General features: G+C 43.9%; 1 protein-coding gene across 4 annotated transcripts in view; it reads right to left on the reverse strand.

Annotated features, from left to right (window-relative positions):
• Positions 1 to 11987, reverse strand: part of lrrk1 (leucine-rich repeat kinase 1) — a 34966-nt gene that overhangs the window by 21734 nt on the left and 1245 nt on the right. For 2 of the 4 annotated variants that reach the window (XM_028956595.1, XM_028956594.1), the window contains exons 2-12: positions 9115 to 9295; positions 5984 to 6150; positions 4467 to 4638; positions 4127 to 4306; positions 2445 to 2590; positions 2053 to 2279; positions 1624 to 1751; positions 1175 to 1338; positions 840 to 977; positions 270 to 382; positions 65 to 135 (exon numbers count right to left, since the gene is read on the reverse strand). In XM_028956595.1, the coding sequence (XP_028812428.1) occupies positions 65 to 135; positions 270 to 382; positions 840 to 977; positions 1175 to 1338; positions 1624 to 1751; positions 2053 to 2279; positions 2445 to 2590; positions 4127 to 4306; positions 4467 to 4638; positions 5984 to 6150; positions 9115 to 9184 (1576 nt within the window). In that variant the 5' untranslated portion in view covers positions 9185 to 9295. Of the gene's footprint in view, positions 1 to 64; positions 136 to 269; positions 383 to 839; positions 978 to 1174; positions 1339 to 1623; positions 1752 to 2052; positions 2280 to 2444; positions 2591 to 4126; positions 4307 to 4466; positions 4639 to 5983; positions 6151 to 7797; positions 8014 to 9114; positions 9296 to 11987 lie in introns of those variants that run through there. The other 2 variants (XM_028956596.1, XM_028956597.1) reach the window with 2 other exon arrangements.

Genomic DNA, 11987 nt, shown 5'->3' on the forward strand with positions numbered 1-11987 from the left:
ACTCACAATATAAACATACACTAAAGACACTAAATCAGTACGGTAACACAATCCCAAAACTTACCTGTGTCAGGGTCTCTTCTTTGCCACGTGGTGAAAAATGCCAACTTCCTTGTCTTGGTACCTTCTTCACTCCTGAAATATCATATTAACCTTAACCTGATGATTCAAAGTAAACTGCTTAAAAGACAAGCAACATTTGTACAAAGAGGAGAAGATGCAGAAACTAGAACAGAAAATAAGGAATCACGATGAACAACATGACCTACTTCCCCAGCTGGTTCTTGGACAGATCGAGTGTCCTCAGCTGAGAACATTTCCACTTGCTGGGTGGTGGCAGAGAAGAGATTTGATTGTCACACAACCTGAGGGACACCATAGCCTGCAACACACACAAAAAACTCCACTGACACACAGCATTTTAGCCACTTTGTCTCAGCATGGTCATATTTAAAAAAACATCATAATACTTAGTGTTGTAATGCAGTTTGCATGCTTGGATCATTTACTTTTTATCACAATTAAGGTAAATGAATTCTAATCTGCCCCATGAGGTTCTCATATCTGAAAAAGAGCATGCAAATTGAAGCATAGCTGAACATAACATTAATCAACCATAATGGTATAATATGGCTCTGCATCCAATGAAGCATTGATTCTGTGAGTCTATACATAAAAACTGAATTTAATATGATTAATTGTTTTAATGTGTTCTGTGGGTTCATAACAAAGAGAACACTGCCACCAAGAGGCAATAAAATGTAATGCAAGCCAGCTCAGTATACAGCTTGTCCCAGAGGAAATAATGTCAATCTCCTCTTTGCATATTCTGCACATACCTCTAGCTCAAAAACATACGAGGGCACATATTTCAGGGAATTGTCAGAGAAGTCCACGTCTTGAAGATGGCTCTTCCAGAACACAGACATCAGCTCAGGAATACTTTCGATTTTATTGGAGGATGCCTTGTAGAATTTCTAAAAATTGTAGATGTTATTTAGTTGTTTATTTCATTGTAACACAACACAAACAAAACCAAAGGAGGAAACTCTCAATTCACCCATAATAAAAATCTTCTTATTACATATTGAAGGAGGCTTCATGTGCATCATTAATGACATGGTGATCAGTGACCTGTCAAAGGAGCTCAGGGAGATCTGAGTGGGTTACTCACTAGGGGACATGCCCAGGGCTCGGGGAGGGAGGTCAGCTGGTTCCTGCAGATGTTGAGGCTGGACAGAGCTTTACAGCAGTGTAGCACTGTGGATGGTAGACTGCTCAGAGAATTATCAGAAGCATCCAGCTCCTGCAGTTTACGCAGTCCGATCCAGTTCATCCCTGCAAGAGGACACACAGAAAAAAAGAAACCCTACTTCCAATCCAATCCATCTTTATTTATAGAGCACTTTACAACAACAATTAACCTTCAGTGTAGCATTATGTGTATGTGTAACATTAAAAGTTGTAAATGCATAGCTACCTCAATATAACAAAATTTTACCATACTATTATTTTAGAACAAAATAATAATGTGTCTTATTGAATCCCAATAAGACACATTCAGGAAGCATAAGCATAAGCATGTCCAAGCTACAGTCTTGCAGCATGTAGCAGGTTCTGTACCATCAGGGACTTCAAACAGGGAGGTGAGTTTGTTCTTAGCGGCATTCAGCTTGCAGATCTGGCCCAGGTGCAGGATGCCAAGAGGGAGGCAGGCCAGCTCATTCTCAGACAGATTGACATCACGTAATCTTCATGTCGACAGAAAGGCAGAAACAGGCAGAGATTATGCTGATTGACCTCTCAGGATTTAGTGCATGTAAAAAGGAATCATATTTATAATGTGAACCTCAGGATACATTTTAAATTACATCAGCAGAATATAAATAAAGCACTTCACAACACACACATATGAGACTCATATTATACTCATGTTATTTCAGCTTGCAGGAAGTAATATCGCATTATACGTTTGTTAGATATGGTAAGTTTAATGTACTATAAAGTGGAGCAGGAGGATTTGTGTTGGAGGTGGTTATTTTAAAGTCTCACTGAGAGCAGATGATCTCCTGGGAAGATTGGATGTGAGGCAAAACTTTGAGCTGGTTGTGGGAGAGGTTGAGGATCTCCAGCTGAATTAGGCCCCAGGGCACCACAGAGGGCAAAGTTTTCAAGCTGTTATTGGACAGATCCAGATGGGTGATGTGACAAGACAGGTCCATCAGCCAGTCCAGCTCCAGCCATGGCAGCTTCAGCCCTGACCACTGCACAGAGACAGCCTGAAGAGACCCAGCCATACACACACAAAGCAGTGTTTCAGGCTGGTACACACATGTAAAAAAAAACCTTGATCACGCAGTAATAAATAAATGTACAAAACATGAACTCATTATATGGACTACAGACATCCTTCTGTATCTCTACACCAGGTCTACCAGACTGACCTCCTCTGCCCCCTCTCCACCCCCTCCACGTTCATCCAACACCCGCTCCCTCAGCAGCTCCTTGGTAAATTCCCTGTGGTCCATCAGCGTGTAGGAGGTGAATCCAGCGCCATTCTCTAGCAGAAAGCAGGCGATCTCCTTATTCCCTGCAGAGCGGGATGTAGAACATGGCTGAGCTCGACACTCTGACTCCCGAGTAACAGGAAATGCAACCAACAGAATTGAGGAGAGAAAGAGGAACTGAGTTTGACCGGTTTAAAACCTGGCTGGTGAAAAAATTTCCCACCCCCATCCCCCCAATGCTGCTACTTCACTATCACTAATCCTCCTACTGCCATTCTACACACTTACCGCACACATTCGTTTGGTGAGTATTGACTGCAGTAATTATGTATTCATTTTTTGATTCTTGTTTAATGTTTTTTTTTCCCCACATACTTAAAATAAATTATAAATAAAATGTAGAATAAAAAATGGCAGGTATACAAACTGAACTCCACCAAAGTTACATACAGTGGAGGCCAAAATTTTGAGAATGACACAAATACATATTTTCACAAGGTTTGCTGCATCAATGTTTTTAGATCTTTTTGTCAGTTGATTCTGATGTGTATTGAAGTATAATTACAAGCATGTGTCAAGACCTCTGCAATTCACCCTGATCTGCTGTCAGTCAACGTCTGGGCCAAATCGTCTGGCCGTGGACCCAAAATGTCAATGTTTGTTCCCCTAGCCAATCAGTTATCACTTTGGCCTTATGGCACATTGTTCCAAATTGTTCTTGGTTGGTTGGGAGAAGTCTGAGATGTTTTTTTGCTAACATTCTTTATTCATGGCTGTGTTCTTAGGCAAGAGTGAGCGGCCTCCCTTGGATGAGAAACACATGAATGGTCTCAGGATGCTTTACTGTTGGCACAAGACAAGACTGATTGTAGCGCTCACCTTTTCTCCAGACATTCATTTTTCCAGATGCCCCAAACAATCGGAAACAGGCTTCAACTTGAAATGGCTTCTTTGCTGCCCTTCTTGACGCCAGTCTTCATCTCACTGTGCATACAGATGCACTCAAACCTGCCTACTGCCATTCCTGAGCAAGCTCTGCACTGGTGGCACCCCGATCCTACAGCTGAATCATCTTTAGGAGATGGTCCTGGCGCTTGCTGGACTTTATTGGGCCCCCTGAATCCTTCTTCGCAACACCTGAACCTCTCTCCTTGAAGTTTTTGATGATCCAATAAATGCTTGATTTAAATGCAATCTTAGTAGCAGCAATATCCTTGCCTGCGGAGCCCTTTTTTGCCACGTAATGATGACTGCACGTGTTTCCTTGCAGGTAACCATGGTGAACAGAGGAGCAACAATGATTTCAAGCATCCAGTCCACTATTCTAACTCAATCAGCATGACAGAATGTATGCGATAACACTCTCATTTGTGTCAACGAGAGGGTTTTTGAGATTAAGTTCATTTTAATAGCAAAGAAGGAATTTGCAATTCATCTGATCATTCCTCATAACATTCTGGAGTATAGTCAAATTGCCATAATAAAAACGGAAGCAACAAACTTTGTGAAAACCACAAAAGTGTAATGTTTATGGTGCTCATAACAGAAATTTCTCAGGTGACTAAGTATTCCTTTCGGTGACGAAACATCCTTGTCCGTTCCTCTGAGGCAAGTTGTACCTGTGCTGGCGGCCGCATACAGAGGAAGGCCGTTGATGATGGCAAACTCTTGGCTGTGGATGGCACAGTCCTCTGCGTCAGCCTGGTAACTCAGAATCAGCAGCTTCACCACTTCCAGATGCCCCTGCTGGCACGCAGTCGCCAGCATCCAGTTCAGCAGTTCCCTGCGAAGGGAGGGCCCTGCGGTACCAGAAGTTGACAGGAAGAACGTAAAAAGACAGAAGCGGAGTTGCGTTCCAGCATTATCATATCAGTACCTCACCGCTCTTCTCACTGCAGTACACCAGCATGTACAGTATATGCCTTGCTCACATCTAACTTAAATATCACCAATGCTGACCAGGTATCGAGTCCAATAGCTCTCTGATCACAGCTTCATGGCCGAACTGGGCAGCCAGGATGGCGGGGTTGTCATCGCTGGGATCCTGAGGAAATGTCACCCGAGCCTCTTTCAGAAGGTACCTCACACTCTCCACGTCACCATTCCGAGTTGCCGTGCACAGCAGCCCCTTCTGAGCGGACCAATCAGACAAAATCACTTTATAAATCACTTAAAAAAATCTAACTACTAACTAACAAAGCAAGCATACAACATATTTAACATAGAGTTGTTTTAAGTTTTAATGTTTTTAAGTTTTAATGTTTTAGGTTAAATCATCCTTTAGTAAATAGTCAGGCTGTAAAAGGACAATTTAACCTAAGATTAAGTCATTTAAACACTGAATAATAAATCACCAATAAATCACTTTATCTGAAAATACAGCGATTTCACTGTAGATGGCAGCAACACCCTGTTATTAGATTCTACAGTATCTCGTGAAGGATATTGCATGCAGAAACTGTTTTTAAAAAAAGCAGCACACACATTATTGTATAACAAACCCCAATGGACTAAAGAGAAGAAATATCAATAAAGGCTTTAGTGGATGAATAACATACAGTGTTAAGGTCACACGAATGCACAAACTTCCTGTTTTCATTATGGGAATTCACCCTTTCTTTCATTCAAATTTACGGTCGTCAAAAAAATCCCCCAAATAAAAAAGATACTGCGAGCCAGTTCCTTGAAAGAATTTTCTCTCTGACATTTTGAGTACAAATAATCACATCAGAAAAATCTATATCACATGATCATGTTTGTACATGCCGTAAGAATGACAGTGTTTATCACCATATTCCCAGAAGGCACCCTGTGAAGAGGACCTGAGTCAGGTCCGCAGGTGCACCAATCGTGTGAGAGGGCTTTTAGAGGGGTCATTACCCACCCATTAGTGCCCACATTAGAGTAACATTACGGCAGTTACAGGCAGATTGCTGCCAGACTCGTTTACTACTAGCTGACAACTTGCGTTTCAGAAATAGCTCTTCACCCGCCGATTGCTCCCCCATCCACCAATCATCATACAGTTTATAAAGCCAAGAAAATAGAAGCCGTCGTATTTAAGACGGGACTCTGTTTATTTTCAGAAGTGAAAGCAACCCAAGTCATCATGACCCATAACCCAACTACCACAATTCATCATGACCCACAAAAGTAATTTGGAAATCCAAAAGAGATTTTCTTCTGGAAGTCCTATTCACAAGACCATTGATTCAACCATCATTTTGACATCCCAGTCTCAGAGGCAGTGATTCCTCTTCAGGTAAGACTGCACCACTCAACCCCACTCCTGTACACCCAATACCAAAATAAAACACCATGCTGCTGTTCACGGGGCCTGTTGGATAGTCATGAAACATAAGACCGCTTTTATTATACTGTAGAGGGGTTGCAGCACTGCATAGCTAACCTCCTGGGATATAAACACACACACAAAATACAAGCTTGCCGAGTAGAAGAGTTAAAAGTGGCCTCACCGTTTCTTGCCTGGATCCGTTGCTCTCCTGGCAGGCTACCCTGATCAGCTCGTGAGCCCTGCTGCTGTCTCCATCACTGTACGCGGCCTGGATGTTCTCCAGCGTCGGCGACTGGCTCAGGGGGAGGCTTCCTGGGAGAGACTGCCTGACTCCCATATCTGCGATGCCTGTGAGGGGGCATAGTCCGACAGAAACAGCTTCTCAGTGCTGCGTGACACAGTGCAGGGAACAGACTTGCACCAAGGCAGCATCAAAAAATAGGTCACGCTTATAAAGTATGCACACCAGCCCCTCAGCTCGGATTCGCCGGTGATGGAAGATGCAGAATCGGGGAAAACCTAAACCCATTTTTCCTCAGCCCTCGCTGGAGCACACGTTCTGCTGCAGGGATCGCAGAGATTCAATAAACCATAGACGGGGATTACACAGGTTTACACTGCAATGTAAATAACGTGGTGGCAAGTACACACACACACACACACACACACACACACACACACACTCACACACACAACTGACTTGAAGAAAACAAAGGATCATCTCCTGTCAGCGTAATCAGAAGCGACATATTTGGTGTTAAATATCTGATGATGTCAGCAAAAGAAACTGACACCCACTCAAAATTTAGGGAAAAAATCTGAATTACTCAGTAGGGTTCTGCAAAAGGTCTGGAAGAAAACAGGTAGTGTTCCATTTATTAGTAGACGTCTGCAGTCTGAAAAGCCTCACCCCTAATACAAGGACTCAAATGAATAATTAAGCACTTGGCTTCTGACGAGCTATCTGAGAAAGCCTGCGAGACAGTAACCATTAGACCAGCGCGCCAGAGCCGCGTCAATACACACACGCCAGGCTGAGAGCATTAAAGGACAGTGTGCCATCTGAGCCCGGCCTGATATCATCGAATAAGGGAGAGATGGGATCTGATATTAAAACATACGTTCCTCAAAATCTGAACATGCTCGAACGATTTGATGATTTAACGTATGTACTGACAGAAATGTTCACTACAGTTCACACCGACACCGCTCTGATCACAATCCTACACATCACAGTCCGTCAGTGTTCACCGGAACAATCAATCTCTGTCCCAGTGATGCAAGGAGAAGAACGTTTCATCAGCACTGTACATGGGATGCAGAAGTTGCATTTTAGACTACTGAATTTCTAGACTGATTCCAAAAAAATCACTTAACCACCACAATACCAACAAAAATCTGTAATGTTGGTCAGAATACCATTACTTTATTTTTTTATCAATGCTTTACTTTTGCACACTGTTTGGACTCCCTAGTCATGTCAAAAACCAACGAGCTCCAAAAGACACTTCAACTCCCGATCCTTTGTTCTGTTGAGGCACACAGGTGAGTTCATTCCAAAATCCCAAACATTATATATAGATCTTATATATGTATGTTTGCTACGTCCAGAAGATAAATGTTTATATTGGGATATGGATATGGATTGGATATTGGGATTACATTATTTTACATGATGGCAAAGGTGATGTGCACAAATCCAGAATTATAATAAACGCCCATGACGTTCTGGAAATGAAATGAAGAGCATATTTCTGTTTTTCTAAAGCAGAAGCTCTTAATTATTCTTGTGTGTTGGCGTAAGCGGATTTAACGATGGAACATTTCTATGCATCCTTGTGCTAAAAAAGAACACGTGAAGAACACGTTACCATTTATCATAAAGGAGGAAGGGTACAGGGATTTTTTTTTGGATTTGCCAGCCTGAAGCTCTTAATAAATATTACACACAAAATCACAAAATAACCTAGCAGTTTAGCATCCGTCTCACAGTACCTTGTCATATTGTGCATGTAAATCCCACTTCTATTTCTTCATCCACGGCAGGATGCCCGTCCCGCTACTGCTTGCACTTCATAACGCTGAAAATCGCAACCCCACCGCCCCACCACCCATAGCATCCTTTGGAAGCCTCGTCTCCAGCCAGCAGAAGCCAGCTTTGGTCGAAGCGATGGAGAGACTATGCCTCAGTGTTATTCAGGGCTGTCTCCACCTCTCTCGTCCTGTCCCGTCCTTAATGGCAAGGCCAGCGCTGCCCCTCCACCCCTCTTGCACACTGAAACCCAAGCCTCCCACCCCGCACCCCCCTGGACTGGTACAGGCAGGGAGAGACCTACAGAATGACCTCAGAGGCTGATATCACTGCAGATGCAGCAGATGGCTTAAGGAGTATTCCAGACGATAAACACAGTAGCCTCATTATGCGGCGCTTGGAGGTGGCTGTCCTGTTCCCAGAATCCCCTCTGTTTCACAGCTGATCCATACATGTTGTCCTCAGCTGGCCACTGACTAAGTGTATGACATCTACACACAGTATTGAGTTATATGTCTTATATCTATGCAAACGTTTAAGTCAATACTGAAACTAATTGAAGGGTTTTCATCTTTCCAACAAAAGAAATTGTTCAGGAATGGACTCTCTGAAAGTGTTAAACACACGTAAGTGGCAATGATTTAATTTGCTCTGAGAAAAACTGTTGATACTGGGGGTTGCTCTCTTCTAACTCTGTTAACTAATGGATGATCTCCTCAAACAGAAGTCCACAGATGGGAAAACAATACAGTATCGCTCCTCAGAGAACACAGAGTCTCTTTCGCTATACACATAATGTCATTGTTGAATGAATATCAGGGAATTGTACATTCAATTGTTTAGGTAAATCAATATTTGATAAATGTTTGACATAGGGGTTTTTGTTGCAGCTTAAATAAACAATTGTTTTGTTTTCACTTTTTTTAACAGTACTCTGTGTGAAGTATATGTATATGTGTGTATGCACACACACACAAAACATTATTTTATATATATTTTTTTCTCTTTAATCTTTTACAGTGACATATGTTAGAACGCCTCATGGAGTTTCGGTTCTCGCTTCTATTTTTACATATCAGACAGTCGGGTTTCCTGAGAGACCACATTCTATTTGCACTTACATCTGAATCCATGAAAACTGAACTTAAGACACCAGCACTTTGTCTTTACAATGAAGCTTCTGGTGTGATTTTTTTTGGCCATGTTTATGCCTCAATAATAGGCAATATATGTCAAAATTAAATACAGACATCATAACAGCAGTAGTTGTATGTGCTCACCATCTTGTTCTCCCATGGTGCTCTTGGGGTCCCCTGTGACCTCAGCATCACCCACGTACCAGTATGACATGTTTCAGATTATTTGCATAGCCTCTTCCAAGGCTTGGTGTCAGTCTTAAAAATCATCTTCACCAATCACAGCTAGGATCAGAACGAACAGAAGGTAGAAGCAGTCATTATTCTGCAAAAAAAAAAAAAAACAGACTGGTGACAAATAACCCAAAATATAAGTGTCATTCATAATACATTTTTAGTAATACTGTTTTAGTAATAATACTGTTTTAGTGTCAAGTGATGACCAGCAGCTAAAATGACAATGTGCACTGGTCGATTTGTGACACTAAAGCACATTTAATAAACCAGTAACTATGGAATAAACTGTTTAGTAAGAAGGTACAGTAGAAGCTACAAAATACATACCATCTAAATACAAGGGGTACGGCGGGTTTGTTTTCGGTACGTTTTGCACGTAAAGGGAACAATGTGTGGGTTATTCTCTTCTGTTCTTGTTTCACTTGAAGGTCTTTTCAAAAGACCATAGACAGTTGACATTTTGCTGCGGTTGGTAGCAGATGTGAAATGCACCTTTAAGACAAGCTGTGTTATTTGGTGGGGCGGAGCTATGAGCCTGCGCTTGTGTGATTTACTTTATTTGAGTTATAGGCCCTGCAGTTACTGGGCAGCTTGTAATGTGCTTTACTTTAAATTTACTTTCACTTTTGAACAGAACAGTAAGGACCGTGTGACCTCTATATTGTTTCATTCAACTGGGCATAGTAAGGTTGAATACCAGATGTTAAAATAGTGAATAAAATGGAAATCCCAGTTTAACAAACTCTGGTTCTATTTTGTACAGGCTCCGCCCTCCAATGAGCTTCCCTGTTGGACATAGTCCCCACTCACACGATGTACTCCCTGCCCACCTACGGAAGCCTTCCCTATATAAAGGGCACGCCGCTCTGCTCCCACTAAGCGAAAAACAAATTCCGAACTAGTTCTTTGAAGTTCCTCGCGGACCCAAGCATGTCCTTCTGCAATGGACACAATCTGCGGTCTCATTTTCTAACAGAAATAATCTTTCGGTGACTTCATGGTGACTGGTCCCTGCCCACTGCAACATCCGGTTCTCAGCTTCGCCCGACTTCGTCGCTGTGACTGGGACCGCCCGTTGAGCGGAGAGGAACCTCGGGCTTGACCCGTCAGCGCTGGAGTGCCAGGATAAGAGACCTCTGCTGAACGCGTCGCTGTTGCGGCCGCCCGACAGAGAAGCTGCAGCACGGCTGGCATCAGCGCTACAGGCGAGGAGACCACAGCCACCACCTCCCAGAACATTGCAGGCCTCCACAAGCTGGAGGAGAAGCACATGGCTCAGCCACCCACACGCACTCCGCCATTACTTCTTCACAAAAAGAGGTTTTCTGTATTACGCTTCAACCACTCACACACTCGCTGGAAGGAAGGGTGCAGGAAGGGTGCCTTCAACCAGGTCCACTACCCCTGCAAAGGGGGGCGGTACTGGAGGCGCATCGGAAATTTACATTTACATCTACGGCATTTATCAGACGCGCTTATCCAGAGCGACTTACAATCAATAGTTACAAGGACAGTCTCCCTGGAGCAACTTAGGCTTAAGTGTCTTGCTCAGGGACACAATGGTAGTAAGCGGGATTCGAACCCGGGTCTTCTGGTTCATAGGCGAGTGTGTTACCCACTAGGCAATTCGGTTTTACTCCCCATACTTCCTGGTTCCTAAAAAGAAAGGAGGCCTGAGACTGATCGTGGATTTAACGCGGCTGAACGAGTACATTGTAAAAGTCAGCGAGCTGCTGGAGTGCGTGAGGGAGGGAGATTGCTGCACCTCTACTGAAGACTAATTTCACATGCCAATTGCGACCTGACACAGGAAGTATCTCAGGTTTGCCTTTCAGGGGTGGGCCTACAAGTACACGAGGCTCCTATTTAGCTATGCGCTGTCCCCACAAACTTTCACAAAACCCGAGCGGTTGTGAGGCATGCAAACACATTGGGGTTTGGCATATGGAGAAGAGCACCTTGACCCCTCAGCAGGACAGTTTTTCTGGACATTCACCTCGACTTGTGGAGGATGGTGGTCTCCCACTCACAGGAACAGAGTGCTTTGTCCTGAATGTGAGAAGGGTCACTGCAGGCAAAGCAATGCCGATGTTGGGTTGCATGGCAGCTGCACACTCATTGGTGATGGCAGGAGTCTGCTTGGGCGATCTGGCAGTGGGCAGTGCTGCCTGTGAGATCCCTCAGAGCTCAGCACACTCCTGGTCACCTCAACAAGGGTGCAGATCTAATGTCAAAAGGTGGTCCTTGACATCCCGTGGATGTAGTGGTCTGGGATCACTTCGGCGGACCTGTTGGCGTCCAAGACGAATGCACAGCTGCCACTGTGCTTTTCTCTCAGGAGCAGCAAGCACCTACCGTTGGGGGTGAACGCCTCCTGTATGCGTTTCCGCCAGCAGAGCTCGTGATGCAGCTCATGAAATGGATAAGAGAAGACTGTCTGGAGGTGACTGTACTCGCCCCAGACCAGCAGACCTTGTTTTCTTTTTTTTTCCCGGGGGCAGAGGTCGCTGTATGTGTCGGCTGCTGCTTCCCTTTATCTCCCCTGTCCACTATAGGGCTTATCTAGTTTTATCAGGCCTAGCTGGGAGTACATTGATCGTCACTGACAGTTTTAGGCCCAGCTGGCACCGTATTCAGTTCGCTGAGAACGGTCAGCAGAGCAGGGTGCGGTGTGGCTGGATGTAGGGCTGGAATATCCAATAGGGAAGCCCGTTGGAGGGTCACGCCTGTTCTCATAGAACTGGAGTTACACACCCAGTTCTATGCCGTCCGGTCGTGGC

This window comes from Denticeps clupeoides, chromosome 16 (assembly GCF_900700375.1).
Source record: "Denticeps clupeoides chromosome 16, fDenClu1.1, whole genome shotgun sequence".
Taxonomy (NCBI): domain Eukaryota; kingdom Metazoa; phylum Chordata; class Actinopteri; order Clupeiformes; family Denticipitidae; genus Denticeps; species Denticeps clupeoides.